The 21268-nt window shown below is 45.0% G+C and overlaps 2 protein-coding genes across 5 annotated transcripts; one reads left to right on the plus strand and one right to left on the minus strand.

Moving 5' to 3' along the window:
- Window positions 1-792: 792 nt before the first annotated feature.
- Window positions 793-5498, minus strand: LOC142898875 (heterogeneous nuclear ribonucleoprotein A1-like). 3 transcript variants are annotated; one of them, XR_012928652.1, is made up of 12 exons: window positions 5378-5498; window positions 4605-4721; window positions 4360-4506; window positions 4044-4254; window positions 3861-3953; window positions 3741-3791; window positions 3618-3671; window positions 3400-3531; window positions 3196-3321; window positions 3010-3078; window positions 1559-1616; window positions 793-1470 (listed from the first exon to the last, which is right to left on the minus strand). XR_012928652.1 is itself a non-coding variant. In XM_076042145.1 (11 exons), exons 1-10 carry the CDS (start codon window positions 5387-5389, stop codon window positions 3020-3022), a joined length of 1002 nt encoding a protein of 333 aa, XP_075898260.1. In that variant the 5' UTR covers window positions 5390-5498; the 3' UTR covers window positions 2545-2854; window positions 3010-3019. The 3 variants fall into 3 exon arrangements, 2 of the variants coding, with proteins under 2 accessions (XP_075898260.1, XP_075898259.1); XM_076042145.1 differs by lacking the exons at window positions 793-1470; window positions 1559-1616 and adding an exon at window positions 2545-2854; XM_076042144.1 differs by lacking the exons at window positions 793-1470; window positions 1559-1616 and adding an exon at window positions 2545-2854 and having other exon boundaries at window positions 3166-3321.
- A 426-nt stretch (window positions 5499-5924) lies between these two features.
- On the plus strand, window positions 5925-12184 carry cbx5 (chromobox homolog 5 (HP1 alpha homolog, Drosophila)). Of its 2 annotated transcripts, XR_012928653.1 has the most exons (6): window positions 5925-6164; window positions 6665-6845; window positions 7189-7432; window positions 7725-7825; window positions 10513-10673; window positions 11192-11434. XR_012928653.1 is itself a non-coding variant. In XM_076042146.1 (5 exons), exons 2-5 carry the CDS (start codon window positions 6715-6717, stop codon window positions 11331-11333), a joined length of 618 nt encoding a protein of 205 aa, XP_075898261.1. In that variant the 5' UTR covers window positions 5954-6164; window positions 6665-6714; the 3' UTR covers window positions 11334-12184. The 2 variants fall into 2 exon arrangements, 1 of the variants encoding a protein (XP_075898261.1); XM_076042146.1 differs by lacking the exon at window positions 10513-10673 and having other exon boundaries at window positions 5954-6164; window positions 11192-12184.
- The last annotated feature ends 9084 nt before the right edge of the window (window positions 12185-21268 follow it).

Here is a 21268-nt window from a genome sequence, read left to right on the forward strand (position 1 = left end):
AAAAGCCAGAACCCATGAAAATTGTCACATTTTGGAAGTTTACGTTAGATATTTACACAGGTGCGAATCATACACAAGATCGTCTCGGGCATCTGAGAAAAGCAAAATGGGAAGCCTTGTTTCATTACTTTTGTTGACATTTCCCTTCTCTAAATTATAATTGCAGTAAAATTATTGTAATTTTCACAATGAAACCACAATTGACACCGGTTTAATAAATCCAGATGCATCTGCACGTCTGTGAATATTTCTAAATTAAAATAGTAGACACTGATAAACAATGTTTTCATTAAATCGGCATCCCAATGTTTGCTTCCTTTTGCAACTTCCATCAATCATGTTTTTCTTGTATCTGTTAGTGTGGAGACAACAGCGTATACCTAAGGATTTCACTCAATCACCCATTTGTCTAGCAAGTATCTAAAGTTCAGTGTCTTTTGTTAATTTCCTTGGTATGAACACAAACCTTTATTTCTCTCTGCGGAAGAAGACCCCATAGTTTATTAAATTGTGTCACTTCGCTACTGGTTCTCTGTATTTCTCTTGATCTAGAGCACATTATCACTCATTCTGCCATGACTTTTTTTGCACAATTATAAATGATTAGCAAAGAAATAATTGTGTATGGTTACAATTTTATAAGGAATCCTTCTCTGAAATGTAGGGACTTTGAAATGCTTTCAAATCTTATCCACCAAGATATTTTCCCAAAACAGAGATAATCAATCAGGAATAATCTTTTTGAAAACAAAAATACCTTTTGATTTAAAGGAAGTAGCAACAACTCAGCGATAAGAAGCAACAGACATTCATTTTTAACTTCCAGTTAATTTCACTAAAAGGGATGATCAAACATTACCCATGTATCGTAAACCAAGAATATTAATGAAACAAAGAAAATATTAACTATGTCTTAGATGGTATACATTAAGAGAAAATGACCTAAGATGAATTAAGGGCATGCAACAGAAGAGGATGCACTATACTTATCCAAATTACAAGCAGTAGCCAACATATATTCCATTTTCTAACAGCTTGTTGGCACACAGGACAGTGGGTGTGTTGGAGTCTTGCTTTATCTGTAAAAACCAAAGCAAACCACCAGCAGGTCCAAAGCTTACCGTTTTCAATGTCCCCCCAACACAGAGATAGCCACACAAACAATAGATAACTAATTTGAGATACAGTCAACACAAATAAAAATAACTGTAAAAAAAACAAAAAAAAGGGAACATGAAACCAGTAAAGATCAACTGTCAGCCAATAACAGATAAAATTGTGCTAGTTATTGATTGTTCATGACTTCTGCTTATTTAATTTTGCGTCTACATTTATGGACAGACTCTACACAAAAAAACAGTGGGGACGCATTTGCTTTTATAAAAAATATTTTATTCAAAAATAAATAAGTCTACACTGCACAGCAGTTATACGGTCAGTCAGCAGCATCAGTGCGACTGTTCTGCAAACCTGTAAAAGCAGAAACTGGGGTTAGTAATAGCTACAGATATATATTGATATGAAGTATATACATATTTTAAATACCTAGGTTATTTACCTGACTGAACCATTGTCACTGAAATGAAGTCAGGTTTGGGCTCCACTTTGGACATCTCCTATAATTGAGAAAAAATGAAATGAGAAAGGAAAGTGCATTCTCTCACAAGAGGTAAACCTATTTCTGGTAACAGCATGCAGTCTTGTAGGGCTTCAACTTTAAAAAGTCAACAGCAGTGTAGGATGGATAGCATTGAGTTTTTTTTGTGCAAGTTTTACATCATTATTGGACTAAACAACTCACTACCAGCTACTTGACAAAAGCAAGACATACTGTCAGTAGTTGAGAAGTCTGGTCTTACCTATACACAGCATTAAAGCCTTTAGGTAGCTGCTGTTTGCTAGCCTCAGGCTTCTGGTCTCACTATCCCCTGCTTCATTGATCCTGGCGATGGTTTTCCTACTTCTCTCCCTCAGCTGGCTTCCATGGCTAGCCTCAAAGACTTTGCATGTAAGCTAGCATCCACCAGATGGGTCTTTGCAGAACTCAGGGTAGGGTGTATAGATTGGTTGAAGGGTATCCACACACCGCACCTCAATGCTGAGCCAGTACCATTAACACCTTATATTTTACTATGCAGGCTACTCTTTCAAAGGTCAAGAAACAAGACTTCATTTCAGAAGATACAAGATAAAAGTTTAGCAATGTCAAAGCACTTTTACCGTTGTGAAAATTTCATGTGGAAGACTGAAATCTTAAATTATTGCAATTAAATTACATTTAATATATAAACAGAGATAAACCCCAACCCAAGTTGTCTTTGGGATAACATGACAAACAGCAACTGTGTTTTTGCCACAAGCCTTTTACCATTTGGAATTCTATGGATAATACCTTGCCAAGTGTGTTGCTTTTCTAGTTTATTGACTTTCTATATGCTCAATTATTTTATTTCTAACCACATCATGCAGTTTTGTGTATGCAGGGTATTGCATACCTGAGAAACGATTAACAAACTCTCCAGAATCACTTAAGATGCTAACAGCTTCACTTAAAAGAAACTGACAGATGGTTTATTTCAGCTTGATTGGATGCAGTTACAAATAAAAACCATAATTAAAAGAAAAACTCTACATAAAATCTTATTGGAATGCTTGGTTTCCAGAGACACGATTATGAAAAACACAAAATATTTAAACAACAACGCTCTGTGATTTAACTACAAATCCTCTCTTCTTGCGACAGCTGTAACCTGCCGCAACTGGTTGGCTGAGCAGATTTAGTCGGTAAACCTGCAGCTGCCCTGTCATTTCGCTTGCTCTCCTCTCCTTGCTCTCCTCTCCTAAGTAATCAGTCCTGTTGAACAATACGGAACAACATTGTTAACTGTGCACTGTCTTCATATAACCTGACATCCAGATTATTTCAGCATCTACACTTCACCAGGCCCTGTAACTGTTAACTTGGGTTTTAAAATACACAGAATTCACGCATGCCTACTCAGGACTTACAATTCACATTTCAGAATCGTCCAGAGCGGCCATATCCACCACCTCCTCCAGAGCTTCCTCCATAGCCACCTGGGGTTTAAAAAATAATGAATAAACTTCACATGTACGACGACGCAAGGAGAATACAAACAGCTGCATCAAACACTCTTCTCTTACCAAAGTTCCTTCCTCCGCCGCCGCCGCCACCACCACCACCACCACCGCCACCTCCACCACCATAGTTGTTCTTCATTGGGCCAAAGTTGGATGCCTGGGAATCGTAGTGGCCCATGTTGTAGTTTCCTCCACCGCCGCCACCTCCACCGTAGTTGCCTGAGAGAAGACGCTTTAGAATGTGGCTTTCCAATACGTCCGGCTGCACTGACCTCTCCTGCAGGCCAAACAACTCACCATAGCCATTGTTGTCATAACCATTTCCTCCATAGCCCCCACCTCCACCTCCATCCTGGTTGTAGCCTTGGTTGTATCCTCGGTGACCACCATTGTTATAGCCTCCGTGGCCACCAGGTCCACCCCCGTAGTCTAGAAGAGTACAATTCACAGTGACGCCACATTCATATTGTCTAATCTTTGAAATACACATTGAAAAAAGTAAAGTGCTGGCTTACTATCTCCATTTCCATTGTAGTTGTAGGGGCCATCTCCATATCGCCCCCTGCTCCCTGGGAAAAGCGAAAACTAATTAACTGCCAACAAGAGAGCACAAATCCCAAATCATTCGGATGTTTTACCTTCGTTGAAGCCTCTGTCATAGTCATAGGGCCTGCCACCATTGCTGCGACCTGGAAGTTAATTGCAGCATTAGCTTTGGTCGAGAAATGTGATAAACGCAAGTTTGACAAGAAGCCCACCTCTCATTCCCATTCCGACACTCTGCATTTCTTGCCTGGTCAGGGCTTTCCTCACTTCACAGCTGTGAGAGTTGATTGTGTGGTATTTCTGGACTATGGGGAGGGGGAGAGTGCATTGATTAGAAATCTATTTAACCCTACAGGCGACGGGACAGTGCATGGAACCGGGCAACTTTAACTTACTGACAATCCTGTCAACGGAATCGTGGTCATCAAACGTCACAAAGGCAAAGCCCCTCTTCTTGCCAGAGTTGCGGTCGGTCATGATGTCAATAATCTCGATTTTGCCAAACTGCTCAAAGTAATCCCGCAGATGGGACTCCTCTGTGTCTTCCTTAATGCCGCCAACAAAGATCTTCTTCACGGTTACATGGGCACCGGGTCGGTTTGAATCCTGCAATCGCAGCAATCAAACAAATTACCGGTGAAATCATTTCTCGACATCATCGTCACTCCAGTTCTTGCAATAGGGAGACGCGGCACAAGCAAGCCAACACACCTCTCTGGAGACCGCTCGTTTGGGTTCGACTACTCTTCCATCGACCTTGTGTGGCCGTGCGCTCATGGCAGCATCGACCTCATCTACAGACGAGTAGGTCACGAAACCAAAGCCCCTCGACCTCTTTGTGGAAGGGTCCCTCATCACCTGCCAGGGAAAATGGCTTTCGTTAGGATTCAAAGGAACAGTGCGCGTCTAAGTTTCGTGTAAGACTTACAAAAAGAAAGTCATATTTAATAACTCACCACGCAGTCTGTGAGGCTGCCCCATTGTTCAAAATGAGACCGCAGGCTTTCATCTGTGGTTTCGAAACTCAAACCCCCGATGAACAGCTTTCGAAGCTGCTCAGGCTCGCGTGGACCCTGCAAAATTAAGAACAGACAGCGCGGCTCAATAGATGGGACTGCATTCTAAAACGTCGCCGTGTTATGCAAAATTGGGACGCAGTGAGGGGGCGCGTTCGCCGCCATCTTAAATGGGGGGTCGGGAATAACAATAACAGCGCACCCACTGACAACCGCACCGGCTTGCCTTGCTTAATGTTATCGTAAAATAGCACAGGGCGGAAACCGAACGTTTCCCACCTCGGTAGCAATACCGTACTTCAGCAGCACCGAATGACTGTTTATCACAATAAGTGGGAGGGAAGAAGTGCTTCCTACAACCGAGCTGCAGGGAGTATTTTCCCGCAGGGATTTGATGGGAGTACCGTTAGGTCAACACACAATTCAGCACGCTGTCGTCAAGCAATTCGCGTCCCCTCTTCAGGGAACGTAGCAACACATGAGCATGCCGCGTGGACATGCTGATGGACGAATTGGGAAAATACGTTCACGCGTAAAAACGGGGGGCAACAAACAAAAGAACACGAGGCCTAATGCTTTAAAATGGCGGCTTTGCGGGGCCATCACCGCTGCGCAACTAAAGGGGGGGAAAAAATGCAAACACCGAAAAGTGTCCCAATATCCAGTTACTCGGTTATCACCTGTGAAATTGTGCTATCAACAACTGTACTTACATCTTTCGACATGTTGGCGTTAAATGCGAGACGGCCACTCGGGTGATAGACTGATGGTCTGCCTATGCGAGACTAACGGGCAAACACCGCGAGCTGATCATTCAGGATACGCCCCTTAAGAGCGGTGAATTGGCCATCGTTTCCCGCTGCAGCGTGTCGTCACAATTTCCGCGATTGTCATTGGACCAGATTCAATCACTCAACAAAAACAGCCAATTGACAATTAAAACTTGCTCCCCCCCTGCGAGAAAATAATACACCTGTTTTTTTGTTTTTAGATTATTATTTTTTTTTAAATCTAAATAAAACGGCATATCCCTGCCATGTCAGTTAAATACAGGGACAAACAGTGGAACAATAAAAACAAAACACTTCAGATTAATTCATTTTGCTTTGTAACCTGTGGGTGGTGCTGTATTGCAACGAAACTACAATATATATATATTGCCCCAATTATACGACCCTTAAACTTCATACATTTTACTTAAAATATGACAATAGTTGACTGTACGGTTGTCATCATTAATCTCTAAAGAGGTACTCCGTGATCATTACATTGATGTTTCTTAACATGGCATTTGGGATAATCAGCTGACGGAGGGGCGGACACTTTCATTGTGCGTCTTTAACCCGCGCTTTTCACGTACAGCATTTTATGCGATACAAGCTAAATGCTAAAGTAGCCTGGGCGAGCGTGGGCCTCATCCGTCGCAGTTCCTCGGACAATAAACACACAGTGTCGTCGCTGTTTATCGTGGTCGAAGCCGGACCTCTACGCGTTCAAGGGGTGAGTAATGTTAACTCCTGAAAATAGTTTGAGGTTACCGTTTTCGTTATGTAGTTGCAGTCAGGGGTCAAATTTAGCTAGCCTTAGCAGAGTGAAGTTCTTGCTTGTCTGGTCCTTGGTCTTTATCAAGTTTCCCCATCCAGGTCCTAGGTTTGTTAGATATATAGGTGCTAGAAGATGTAGCCTTGTTTATGTGCTGCTATTACCGTGAGCTTACGCTTCTGTTGAGCTAATTATTATTGGCACTCACGTAAGCAATCAGGAAACTTAAGTCTGCGCTTTAGCTAGCCAAGACAGTTAGCATTTTCGCAAATTTCTGTGCCTAATGCTAAGTGTATTGTCGTTCAGTGGTGTTTTATTTCATTTAGTTTTTGTTTTCTCACTTGAGATACACGATATTCTGACGGAAACGTATCTCAGCGATCTACCGATGGTCTTAAGTTGGAAAGACATATATGCCACCCTGTATTGTTTTGACGTTAGCTTCTTCTGCTAAACAGGAAAGGACCGTTGGCCTGCAATATCGTTGTGTCCGCCGACAAACTTTGCTATGGGCAAAAAGTCTCGCGAAGAGAAATCATCATCCTCTGACGAAGAGGAGTATGTTGTGGAGAAGGTGCTGGAGAGAAGGGTGGTCAAAGGACGAGTTGAGTTCTTCTTGAAATGGAAAGGATACTCTGAGTAAGTCGCGCATCATGTTTTCCTCTCAACAGTACTATACAGTAGTTGTTCTCCAACATTACACATTGTAATGTGCATGCAACGAGACATACAATAATCAAATTTTGCACCTTAAGCGATAGAATGCATGTAATTTGCACTTGCTATGTCATCATAACCTAAGCAAAGACGCAAAGACCATATTCTAAATAAGGCAAGCTTAATTTCTACAGTTCACCTGTAAAACAACAAAAAAAAAATGTAATGTGATGTCTTTTGTGTTAGCACATTCCTTTTAACGGTTTCCTTATAAGCATGTTGTGAAAAGCTGTGCACTGACATGTTGTACTGTGAACTTCCACAGCAAGCACAACACATGGGAGCCAGAGAAGAATCTGGACTGTCCCGAACTTATTGCAGAGTTCATGAAGAACTACAAGAAAAGCAGCAGCAGCAGCAGCAGCAGCAGTGGGACACCCACACCTGGCAGTGGCGGAAGCAAATCAAATACAAGTTCATTAGGACGTCCCAAAGATTCCAGTTCGTCAAAGAAGAGAAGCTCAGACGACGATGAGGAGGGAGGAAGTAAACCGAAAAAGAAGAAGGAGGTACACATTTCTTCCACATTTCTGCCTATCAGTTAGACATGTTTGACCTCCTGGTTTCCTTTAGAAAAACAAAACAAAAAAAACTGGCACATCATTTTCCTGTAAAGACTCTGTTCCACTAAAATTAGCGGGATGTCACCATGTTTTTGGACGCGGGATGTCGCGGAAGCAATCTGCATTTTTTTCATCTTTTGTGACCCAATAATATTTAATAGATTGTGCTTTTTATTTTGTACATTGCTCATTTTATAGTATGAAAAATGTGAAAAATGTGTTTCTTTGTGATTTCTAGGACGAGGTTCTAGTGGCGCGTGGTTTTGAGAGAGGGCTTGAGCCAGAGAAGATCATTGGAGCAACTGACTCATGTGGCGACCTCATGTTTCTCATGAAGTGGTAAGTTTGTTAAAATATTGTCACAATCGAAATACGTGGAGAAATGTCTCCGTTACCTCCGATCATTTTGTTGTCAATGCAAAATATGGGGGTCTTTCAACTCTTCAAACAGAAATGTTTGGATTGTTTGGGTCGGGGTCACGGTGGTGACACACGCTGGACAAGTCAGTTCATTGCAGGGCCGCATGCACTGGCACACTGGCACTGCCGGTGAACTACGGCTGTAACGATTAGTCGACGTAATCAATTACGTTGACAACACGTTGACGCAAAGATGTAAGCGTGGAAGCATCTTGTTATTGTGTTTTTAATTTGCTGAATGATAAAATCACACTGCGGCCGCTACACGCTCGTTTGTACCTGCAGTGCTGTACTGAGTGCTGAGGGTGGTGTCGCTCGTTGTTTACATCCTGCATAAAACAGAAGGAGGGGGACACCTCTGGCACAAAGTTTCTAAAGTTTAGAAATATTTCATAGAAAATGAAACGGCGAAACGCGAGAGGTGCAAACTCTGTGACGCTCACCTAGCATTTCATGACACCATTACGGCGACACGCACAGAGGAGTTCACGAATAACGTTGAGGATGGATATTTCCTAGATGTTTTTTAAATGACTTATTTGTTAATCAGCCTGTGTTTCTCGCATGTCAGAAAATCATGGAACAAAGCTTGCTTAGTGAACGGTAGTTCACTTAGGTAAGCGCATGATTTACGGTAGTAATTAGTGAATTACAGCCTCTGTCAATACTTGAGTTTATACCGAATTGTAACACTTTCACTTATGACTTAAGTGTTATATAGGGCATATTAGTTTTACGCTCGGTTCACACTGGACGCAGAAGCGCCGCGAAGCGCCGAGCGCTTCCATTCGGCGCCCACGTTAATCAATGTGGTGGTTCACACCAGACGCGAACAGGCGCGCGGCTCGCGCCGTGCATTTGTCGTTTTGGCGTCTGCTCTATTTTGTGCGTGAGCCGCGAGCGATCCTCGTCAATAGTACAGGAAGTCGCTCAAAAAAAATTAGAAAGTCCAGTGAATTTTCAAAATAAACTAATTTCAACATAAAAACCGAATGACAAATTCGATCATATTTGCATGTTATATTTGTCGGTGCATTGTATCAGACTGCGAGAGAGATTAAACAAATACACACACACCTACGAAAGTGAGCAACGGAGCGGGCTGGCAACGGGGCGGAGGGACGACGATGAAAATGATTAAAAAAAAAAAAAGCTCAAGTGGGAGTGAAAAAAAGACAGCAGCTGAGCAGAAGCGCTTGTCGACCGTCGCAGAGCTGTTCGCGTCTGGTGTGAACCAGTTCGAGCCTCGCTCGCGAATTTCGTCGGCGCTTCCCGCTTCGCGGTGCTTCCGCTTCCATTGAAATGAATGGCACAAGCCGCGCGCCCGTTCGCGTCTGGTGTGAACCACTACATTGATTAACATGGGCGCCGAACTGAAGCGCTTTGCGGCGCTTCCGCGTCCAGTGTGAACCGGGCGTTATACTCAAGTTGTAAGAAATCTGTTTAAGATATTTAACTGTGACAAACGTTGCATATAACCTTTAAATCGTAAATCAATATACCTTTGATATTTTACGTTAAAAAATGCAACAACTATGTCACAGATAAATACTTTGCATGTCATTACTTTTGATATGTTTGTTTAAAAACGTATGTTGTCAGAGTACAACAGTATAACACAGGTGTGAAGATTTAAGCAAGTTGGGTTAAACAGAAGTCCAAAGTAGGTGGTGATAATGAAGACAATCGTGACTAATTGTAAAAATAATCGATAAGATTAATCAACAAGAAAAATAATGGTGCCGGTGAAGCCACTCAGGCAGAGCGAACATGCAAACATCAGGTCCAGGGATGGACCCGCGACCCTTGTGCTGTGAGGCAACAGTGCCAACCTCTGCACCACTGTGTTGCCCCTTTGAACACACGCCCTCCACAACATTGGAATGCATCAGGTCGTTCACTACAGTTATAAATTCTTAGACTTAATTAGTTTTATCTGTGTTTGATACAACATTTCTGGAAGAACCGGTATGTTGCTTTTACCAGTCAGTATGCATGGAATTGGACTTGTTGCTCATTTCTACAATGTATTCAAAGTACTTGGATACTTCTTGTATGTGCACAGCTGCTCAGTGGGCGTTGACACTGCACAGATGTAGTTCCCAGCCACCCTCTGGCTGTAAGAGAAGGACTAAACAATAAAAACAACACTTTTTTTTCTTTTTTTTGAATGGAAATGGTCTCTACAAACGTTCGGAGAACCAAAGCCTTGAACTAACGGTACAGACAGTGTCTTTCATAGAGCAGGTAGTGCGTTACAGAAATAAATACATCAATTGACTAAAATTGCATTGTTGAGAAAAATAGAAACAGAAACTGCAAAAGAAGTTTGGTGTTTGGTGTCTGTCTCCAAACCTCCAAATCATCAAACCTTGCTGGGCTTTTCCTCCCACTAAACCCGACTGCTGAAAACTTCACAGGCAGCAGCGCCGTGCATGTCTGCACAGCCGCTTGTCATTGGTAATAGCGTGATCCCGCGGAACAGAAGCGCTCAATGTGTCACACTGCCGGAGACAAATTAGGCATTAGCGCTTCTAATAGCCCGGCTGTCCATTCATATACAAACAGTATGCCACACCATAAAATTTTATTTCATTACACATTAGGTTGATTGATATGGCGAGTGACCGGTGGAGCTCCATGTAGGGCGTCGGTGGGGCAGCAGCCACGCCATCACTGCTATTTGTTATTTCATTGTTATAGTAAGGGAGTCAAAATCAATAACAATATAAAGAGGAGGAGGCAGACCGAGTCCTCAACCATTAAGGTAACTCATTTTCAACTCGCAACGCTATGTGATGGAATTTAATCTTTTCTAAACTTGTGAGTCCGCCTGTCCGGCTCACTTCAGCGTTTACATCATGCAGGAGATGTTGAAACCTTAACAATGCGATTAACCTCGTCAAACACACTGAACCAGCAATTGAATCGGCTACCTGATGTTCTGCTTCACTGACACAAACCAACAGTGCTCTTTATCATGCTGTGCACATTTTGACCTGAGAACAAGAACAAGATGGCATCAAACAGCAAGGATGCGTGACCACAACTTTGTGTACAAGCACCACTTGTAAGCTCTTGTGTCAATAAATTGTTTGAAATGAATGTGCGATGAAGTAAAACAACCCAAAAAAAAGATATGGTGTGCTGTTAGTATACGAAAAGGACTGCCAACTATTAGAAGTGCTAATGCACCCGTGTTTTTGTGATTAGATAACAAGGCGTCATACACTTGCCCGAAGCTGGACTACTTTCTAACAGTTTGTTTGTTGGGTTTTCTCGCAGGAAAGACTCTGAAGAGGCTGATCTCGTGCTGGCCAAGGAGGCCAATCATAAGTGCCCACAGATAGTAATAGCCTTCTACGAGGAGCGTCTCACCTGGCACGAAGACGGCGACAAGAAGGAGAAGGACGCCGTCAGTGCGTGAGCACGCTAGCCGAGGAGGAAGCCCAGACCTCCTCCACTGCAGGGACTACCTTGAGTCAGATGGAGTTTTTTTTGTTTTTGTTTTTGTATTTTATTTTTTTTTTCCATAACCAAGACTCCAAATCCTCCCTCTTCATCACGTCCGACCCAACGACATCATACAGGCTGCAGAAACAGTCGTGTCGCCTCCTTTCACCCCCGACCGGAGCCTGGGCCCCTCAGTCTGCTGAGAAGGATCCCACAGAAGGAGAGGCTGTAGTGGACATGGCTGATGAGCTGCTGGGGCTTCTACTTCTGTCTTTGTATTCCTGATTATGAATTTTTTTTTTAAGGATTATTTGAATCACATCTTTTAATGCTTAAAAGATGTGATTGTGTCAGTAAGGCATGCACAGCCATTAGACAGCGTGTCAACTGTGGGAGTGTCCCGCCGTCGACGCTCCAGCCTCCACGACCCCATCATGCTTCCACAATTTGTGATTAGCAGTGCACCTCTTTTTTTTTTTAATGAAATCACGGACTTCACCAAGGTAGACATGTAGACTCAGTATTGAGGAAGAAACCATCACTTTCCTGGCTGCAAAATCACAATAGTGTTTGTGTGGGGATGGGAAGGGACGATCCTTTGTAGATCTTTTAGTGTTTTTGCCTGACTCAGAACTCACTCTTTGCAAATGATGCCCACCAATTCCATCTCGTTTCTCTTTTTACTTTGTGCATGTTCATGTTACAACACTCAAAAAATGAACTTTTATCTTGCATTTTGAATTTCTAATGGGAACTTTTGTGCATATTTTTTTTCGACGTTGGTTGAAGAAAAGGACAATAAAACATGTTTTTATGTGTTTCTTACCTCCTTTCCTTTTGTTTTCTGGTCTTGGTTGCTGCATTTTACCTGTATGTCATACTGCCGTTTTGTTTTTTGTTTTTAAATTACAACACTGGACAATCTTCACTCATCATAAGCCTTCAGCACCACTCATTGGAGTCTGCCCCCTTGTGGCGTGAGGTAAACATCTTTGGGGCTTTACAATTACAACTTTGTGGTTTTAATGTTGTGATTGACACTAGAATTTTCTTTTTCCCCTTCTTGTAAATTAGTTAAACCCACTCTGCTTTAGATTATGTCAGTTACAATTGAAATCATGTTTTGAACCAATAAGAGCTAGTTTGAACGGTTTCTGCAGATCCTGTTTTATTGTGGAGAGTATTTTGAGTGTTGTGTGCAAACGTATTAGACATTTCATTTGGATAATGTTGCTTCATAGTAAGTGGAACATTACATTCAAGGTGGATGCCAGCTTTGTCATTTGCTCTGCTTTGCTCAAATTCTTGGACCAAAATGTTGTGTAGAAAAAGTGAAAGTACTCCACCCACTCTTGTAACTTTGTAACTTTCACTTTGGCATTTTGAGAAAAAGGTTGTGATCGGCCCTTACCGATATTGTACCATTCAGTCCCTTGACCCTATGTTTTCTTGTCGTTGCATTAAACCTTTTTTGTTTGTTTGACAAGGCTGAGATTATTATTATTATTATTATTATTATTATTATTATTGTTGTTATTGTTATTGTTATTATTATCATTATGTGCTAAATAGAGACTTTTGAAAACTGGCAGGCTATAGGAACTATTTGTCCTAAATCTAACTTTTCAATAATCATTTTCATTTTTTCGGTTACAATCATCTGCTTTGCTTTTGAATGAAATGGGATTCTTTGGATCTAAGAAAATGTCTCAGAATCAGGGGTGATAACTTCCCTTTCCCAGGAAATTATAAATTCCCAAACTCCAGCGAGATGCGATAATAACGGTGGCTCCATAAAAATTGCATATATTTTTTCCCGAGAAGACGCTTGGGGAGCGTGAGCTGCTCTCGACCGACAGATGGTGCTATTGTGCTGCATCTGGGAAACCAAAAAGGAAGGAATGCGTTCAGGTCGTTTTTCTGCAAGTCATTCACAGAAAACGCTCAAAGACCGCAGTGCTTAACCGAAATATATTTTCCAAACAGACACTATTAGCTGGACGTGCATTGTGCTCACACATGCTGTGTTTACTTAGCTGGCTGGATCATATGTTCCGAGTCTGATCCCTGGACCACACTGTTTTAAATCTGCCGAACCCACCTGTAGGTGTGGGTCGTGAGCAATTTAAATTTGGTTTTCAGAATGTAACGTTCAAATTATTTAGTGCCCTCATGACGCACGCGGATGTTACGGATTCAATTTGTGATGTATCGTATTCATGAAAATAAGAGTAGCCTTTGATTAGAGAGCACAGAAAAGTTATTTAACTGTGGTCGCTGTCGCAAAACACACATAGGCAACTTCATGCTAGCTACACTAGCTAGCCCTAGGCTGCCTTTTCCCATGTGATAAAACCGCATTCTCATTTTTTAAAAAAAGGATCATTGATATAACCGTACTTCACACACACACACACACACACACACACACACACACACACACACACACACACACACACGTTTGTAAGATAACATTTTTGAGGACATGCCCCATTTCACAACAATCTGGCTCTCTGACAAAAACCCGACTAGTTATTTATTGTAATAAATAGATGTCTGGTAAGAATAATGCAGCAGCATTAATAACACGCCGTGAAGGTTGAGTCTAATCCTTGCTCTTCCCGCAGCACCCTCTTCCTCTTCCTGGCTGCTGCCTTTAATAGTGTCTCACTCCTTTTTTTTTTTTTTACCCCCCAGCCCCAAACATGCACACACACACACACACACACACACACACACACACACACAGTGCTGCTCAGATACGTCTAAAGTGATGGAATTTTCCTTGCGAAAAGGCTTTTACACTCCAAATGGAATGCAAAGGTCACTAGTAAATTTCCAGCCCCTGGGACCATTAAGCTGGGCAAAGGGAGCGAGCAGCAGGCTCTTTTATGGAGCCTGGAGCTGTCTGCTGACAAAACCCTCGGCCAGTGGCCTTGCTTGGGAAAACCACAGTGGCACTCGTGGGAGCCATGGCTGTGATGTGTGTGCGGCACCTATAAGGCCGTGGAGGCGGTTCTTGTGCGCGGTCAACGCAGGGCGGATCTTTGTGGAGGCAAAAAAATATGAATGAGCAAAAATCAGACTGGAGCTTGTGCTGATAGTGAGAGAGAGAGAAAGAGAGAGAGAGAGAGAGAGAGAGAGTGCGCACAAACAGTGTGAGTCAGTATCATCTGGTTGCCTTCAATTTTTGGCTGTTGTTTTTGATATTGCGCATCAGTATGATTTTAGAGTCTTGTTAAAAACTTTTTTTCCCCTGCAACTCTCTCATGAAATAAACACCATATGGGACTTTACTCCTCACTAAAGTGTGGTTTGTGTGTGTATGTGCCCTAATGCGATGGGAGTTGTGCTTGACACTCGGCACAATTAAGAGTTTGGCTGTGCTTTGCCGTCCGCGCACTAATTTATTTATTCAATTATTTGCAGCGGCCTCGTTGCAACTTCGTAACAGCACGCACGCACAGATCCCAGCCGTCCTGGAGTCTCGTGCGTGGCGCAAATGAGCTCCACAGGGCATACGGGCCCATGCCGCAGCCGCGCAGCGTCTCACAAAACATTACACCGAACGAGCGGTGGGGGAGCAGTGGAGGGGACGGCAGTGCTGCTCTGGGCCTCATCAGCACTCCACAGCTTGTTCAAGGGTGACAGTAAAAAACAGCAAAACATATAAATTTCCACTAAAACAGATCACAGGAACGCACCCAGGATGCGCACTATTACCTTGTTCATCTTCAGGTTATTGTTGCAGAGAATACTGCAGGGGGGGGGGCGGGAATACTACTGTGTTGAAAGTCATGAGGAGAATAAAGGAGTTTTCTTTTTTTTTTCTTTTCTTTTTTTCTTTTTGGTCATTATTAGATTTGGCTCCGCTCTGGCTTCGGTCAAGTGGGCGCAGCTGCCCAACAGCTGTGTCTCCACGTTTTTATGTCGCGAGCGAGCGCATTCTAACAAAAGGTCTGCGCGTGATGTCGCCGGCGCACTGATCTGTGTGAAGGTGATTGCCGTGCGGCGCTCCAAATTGGGAGGCGATTGAGCTCCATGTGCAGGGTAGCGCTACGGCGCAAGCTGGCCTAGCCCTGAACACAGCCCACCCACCCACCCCACCCCCCCACCTCCATCCACTCCCCCACTAACCCACAATGCAGCATGGCCCCCGCAGCCAACCCTCTGCTGGCTGTCTGTGTTGGCCCCCCTTCTTCTCCCAACACACACACACACACACGCACACACGCACACACGCGTGCACGCACGCACGCACGCACACGCACGCACACACACGCACGCACGCACGCACGCACGCGCCTCCCTTCATCTCCTCTCCCCACCAGGGGAGAGAGTTATAGCCGCCATAAAAGGCAGGTAATGCATTGTTAACTAATTCTGTCTGCTCAGAGCTGATATATCCTCCGCTCTAAATCTCAGCGCTTCCAATAAAATGCAAATGCTAATGCTTGCCCTCCACGAGCTGATATCATTTTTAACAGGCCTGAGGTATAAAGGCATGGAGGGGGAAGGAAGGGCGGGCAGGCAGGCAGGCAGGGGGGGCTGCTGGGCTGCTGGGCCCAAGGTGGTCTTCGTTACGCTCGGACTCTCTTCAAGCCTGTTCCCCGGCACGTTTTGCGTGAGGGGGCGGGGTGGGGGGGGCCTGGCAGACCTGACCTGCGCCGGCTCGCCGACGGGGTGTTCAGGATGGACACGTGCAGCTGTGCACGTAAGGGAAAGGATGCACGTTAAAGCGATTCCACCAGCACGTTGTAAAGGTGTGGAGGTGTGCAGGGGGTTTGGTGGCAGGGCTGGAAGCCTCTCAGCCTCTCAGCCTCTCAGCCTCTCGCAGCTTTGGCCAGCCATCCCGCAGCTCAAAGTTAATTTACCTGCGGATGTAATGCATCATATTTCCACGTTAATAGTATTGTCATACTTCATGTAACCTCAGGCTTCTAAATATTGATCCACTTTGAGGTTTTCAATTATCCCGCGCCGTTTTTCTGCCATCTGGTCAGGAGCGGTGATTTGTGTGCCTTCATATCTGGAGGCGTGTCCTTTAATTAGACCATAAATTAATTTGCAGAGAGGATCAAGTGAGAGGGGAGAGAAAGAGAGGCGAAAAGAAATGATGGCATTAAGTAAGTCGCGCTGTGATTGGGGACAGAAACCAGCGCTGTGCTTTATTCACCAGCACAGGATAAGTACATTACAAATCCCCCCCGCCGTAACTTCCCTGTGCCTGTGTGTCACTTGTTTCCCTCTAAAGTATTTAGAACAGCCCTGCTGCTAATGGATGCTTGTAAGTCAGCCCTCAAATAAATGGCCAGAAATCACCCACCGACATATTTATGCCTAATTACTTGCAGTGCTGCGGCAAAATGATGAGGAAAAATAGAGAACATTAGCGTCCAAACGTGTGTGAAACTTTGCTGTGAAATGTGTCATGAATCCAAGCGGCGGCTTTAAACTGACACCCGCCCCTGCTTCCCCACCCACCCACCCACCCACCATGCGGGCGCACAACATGCCGACCCACCTCTTATTTACAGCACGGCTCAAGCAGAGGCCCTAAAAATCCAAATGCAACTTGATTGGTCTTAAATTGGGAATAGATGCTCTCCTGCTCGATTAGCTCGTTGCCCCCTGCTGGTAAATTACGCTGGGCAAATTTGGGGGTGTCGCCGCACACAGTTCCACAAAGAGCTTTTCCACTGCCATGTGGAAATTCACATTAGACAAGCCCAAGTTACTCGCTTGAAGCGATAAGGAGGAGGAGTATGCGGCACAATAGTCTTCTCTTGCACTTAAAAAAGCCGTCTAATCAGCAGGGTCCGCATTTAAAGGCCCCTTATTGGACCCATTCACAGATCTTTATTTTGAATACTGGACCCCAGTGGAACAGCCTTGGGTCATTAATCGTCCACAAAAAGTACCTTTTATAGATCTTCAGAAACTAGCTTGTTGTTTATTTATCCCCGTGTTTGGCGGCTCCAGCAGAAGCGCTACGTGTCAGCCTGCTGCTACACCCCATGTTTTGTCAAGACTGTCTTCAATGAACACGTGGCTGGTTATGTTCTCACTGAACTGTAGGAGCTCTGTGCCCTCTGTGACATCACTATAGGTGATTTCCACAACTGCTGTGTTTTAGCCAGCAAAGCTAACAGGGAAGGGAGGAAGGGACATTACTCATTTCTGGTGACGTCTCTGATAGCCTACATATATCATTGGTAAAGTCAAGTTTGCACAATAAGGTACCTTTGAAACACACACGCTCTTAACGACTAGACAAGCTAAGAGTGAACTCTTTGTTTGCAGCCCACAAAAACTGTTTTCCCCCTCATTGTTAAAATTGACCCTTTGTTAGACTTTTGTGCACGTTTGTAAGAGAGGCATTTCAATGGCGGTTGGGGAGGGACCAACACCTGGCTGGGGGTGATGTCACTACATTGGTGTGGGTATCAGATGGGCATCCATGCCCTTTGCAACATCACTGTGGCCACATTTCAACACGTCCTTCCTGAAAAGTGGATCATGCAAAACAACTAAAAGGAGGATTTTTCTCATTTCTGGGGTGTTCACTGAATTTTGCGAGTTTGGGGACCTTTACAATCCATGCATGCTTGCAGGCTGCCAGTGGGTGGAGGGTGAGGACAATAGAACAATAGTGTGTGGCTGGATGTACCTGCTTTGACTGGTACCTTGGCTGTTTATTTAGCCAAGGCCACAGCTGCCAGCCGCACACTGATCACACCTTGCAAGTGTTCAGGCGAGAGGCAAGGTCAGCCAACACGCATCCCCCCCCCCCCCCCACCGCATCGCTGTCCTCCATTACGCCGCCACACCCTCCCCCAAGAGGGAAGGAGCCTTCCCTGCTGCGCCCCCGCAGACAGCATGTGTCCCTGAATTTATGATGGCGACTTATTGGCGGCCTTTCATGTTAAAAGTCATCTTGAGTTTCTCCGTCTGGCCGTATGTGTGGCAGGCGTTAATCCATTAACATTCAGCGCAGACACGTTCGGACGCCTGAGCCCTGACAGTCTCTGACCCGCTGCCGACCACAGCGTTCCGTCGCCTCCGCTGCCAGCCACGGCCGGCCTCCACATAATACAGTGCCATAAACTATCTAATGTTACACTGCATATGAATGCGGGCTATTATACGCTTGAGGTCTGGTGCGTGCAGGCTCGACGCCGGGTGAGAACCCAGTCCAGCTGCGGCCGCCTCGTCTCAGCAGAATGGAGAGGAAGAAGAAAGAGGAGGAGGAGGAGAAGAAGAAGAAACCTCCAACACATCTGTCTGCAGAACTGAGCGCGTCTTATCATCGAATCGCTGGATGTCAAATGAACATAACTTTGTTTTGTTTTTTATTTCCACCCAGGATGGGAGTTCACAGAGGCCCCTGAAATCCCTGCGATTTCCTGAAGCTTGTTATTCATTTCGACAGGAGATGCTGGAGAACTGATTCATGTGGAACACTTCTGGCTGGAAAAGCTGAGAGTCCCGGCGAGGGCCTCAGACAAAAAAAAAGGAAAAGAAAAAAGGAAAGCAAAGCTAGCTTTCCACAACATGAGCCAGTCTGCTGCTGCCGGAGGTGAGGGAGGCGGGAGTGCGGGGGCTCGGAGGGTAGGGAAGAGAAGGTGGGGGGCTCCTGGAATCGTTACAACTTTAGTGTCTTATAAAGTCTTGATAAATACTTTATAAAGCCTGGACGAAATAACAAATCTAACACATAAAAGAGCTCAAAGATGTTCCCGGGCGCAGTATAAAGGGGCTCTTGACAGGTTCCTGAGTAGGTTTTATAATTCAATATTACAACCGCCGCCCTTATAAGGCTGCTGTCATGTCCTAGGCTCCGCAGGACATGCACATTTATATATATATACATATAAGTGCGCACAGACTACACACTTCAGTCCATTACGCTGATTAGCTGTAAACACATTTGTAATAAAACCGGGTGAAACGGAGGAGGGCCGGCCGCCGTGCTGATTCATGGTAAAATCCCGGAGAAATATGACGCGTCTCAGGTGTCACACTTCTGAGGGTTTCTGGGGCCGCACGGAGCTTTTCATCCAGGATCTGTAACACAGACGGGCCAATTTATCCAAACAGGGCCACGTCTAAACACTGCGAGTCCTTCGTGTGAACCGCCGGCCTGAAATAAACCCAAGTCAGGGATCCAGCAAGCGTGAGAGAATCTGGGAGGCCGACATGTCTTTCTGCAGACACCTCCGACTCCGATCCCCCCCCCACCCGCTCCCTCCTGTGTGCCGGACACTCATTTGTTTAATCTCCCTCCTCCTCTTCTTCCTCTTCCTCTAACTAACCACGCATGTGTTACTGAGTTTCTTTTTGTGTTTTTTTTTTTTTTTTTTTTTAAATCTGCTCGCCATGAACCGAGCTACACATTGCATAAGCATCCCTGGAACGTCTAATGGACCATTTTACCACCAGGCTTTTATTATTATTTTCCCCCTCTTTTGCCAGGCGGCGGCTAATAAGAGAAAGCGGAGCGAGAGGAGGAGAGTGGAAGAAGAAAGGGCGGATCATGTGTTTCCACTTTTGACCTCTCCGCTGTGGCATGTGCACACCTGGTTTAGCTTAGAATGCTGTTTTAGTGGAATAGCTGTCGGCGCAACCGGCTGGCGGTTTCATCTGGGGACAGGTCGAAATGTTCACACTGTCTCAGAGAGAGAGAGAGAGAGAGAGAGAGAGAGAGAGAGAGAGAGAGAGAGAGAGAGAGAGAGAGAGAGCGTTTTTGAAAACGTGTTACGAAACTCAGACCTGTACGAAGGCGACGAGCAGACTGGTTTGCTAGTGGCGAGCCGGGCGGGCCAAGTTCAAACCTGATGAGATCTGTTTCACCTCTAGGCAACATGGGCGGCGCTGAAAGAAAGAAAATGCTTTATGCTTCCCAAAAATCCTACCCCCCCCCAAAAAAAAAAACGTACGCCGTTGACGTTTCTCTCAGCAGAGTTGTTACACCACTTTAAACTGGTTTTAGGACACATTCTAGGCCAGAGTGAGTGGAAATGTGCGTCAGATGTGGGGAGGCCGAGGCTCGGCTCGGCCACCTCGAGACTGTCGAGCCGCTGCTCATCTGTTTCCTATTGGAGGAAGTGACTCTGGTAGGAAGGCGGAGAGGCAGTAAGTAGATGAAGGCAGGCTGGGATGTAGACGCGGTAAAAAAAAAAAAGAAGAAAAAAAAAAAGAGAGAGTAAAAGGCGAGAGAAACAGGAAATGACAGCGTGACCCACTGGGTCCACTTACTGCCCCGCCAGAACCCCCTTAGCCGCAGCCAACCTACAGGGCCGGTGCAGTTTTCCATCACCTGCTGTTTCTGGTTCCCCCCACATAAATCCAGGTGCCCCGGAATAAAGCTCTCTTTCTCCGGGAGCTGCGGGGAGCCGGGGTCGGGGGGGGGGGGCTGCAAGGGGGCTGCACCGCTGCACCTCCCTGCCAGATCATGTCATGGAAATTACTGCTTCCAAATAAGGCTCCGCTAAAAGAGGCCATGAACTGGGGATTTCCAATCACCCCCTGCCAGATCAAAGCGCCATTCGTCCATTTTATTAATACCATCCTCTAATTAAAAGAAGCTGGAAGGCTCCGCACAAGAGTTGCAACGTCTTTTTTTCCCCCTCCTCCTTTATGACCGTTGCCGACTTGCCCGGTATTAATATGAGCTCAGTCCGGTGGGGAAGGAGGGCGTCAGCAGCTCCTCACTGCCCCCTGGCTGGCATACCGAGCGGGCGCCGCAGCTGCTGAGCAGATAAAGCCCAGAAATCATTCCTGACTCCAGCCAGAGCTCTTTACAGTACCTTCAGCGCTCCCTGGTGATGGATTAATGTACTGTTGTTGTCATTTTATTGCCATTTTATTGCCCCGGTGCAATTTACCAGGCTTTATGTGCCTCCGCTG

Source organism: Nelusetta ayraudi, unplaced genomic scaffold, assembly GCF_046127955.1.
Source record: "Nelusetta ayraudi isolate G7.1 ecotype Tasmania unplaced genomic scaffold, CSIRO-AGI_Nayr_v1 ptg000070l, whole genome shotgun sequence".
NCBI classification, from domain to species: domain Eukaryota; kingdom Metazoa; phylum Chordata; class Actinopteri; order Tetraodontiformes; family Monacanthidae; genus Nelusetta; species Nelusetta ayraudi.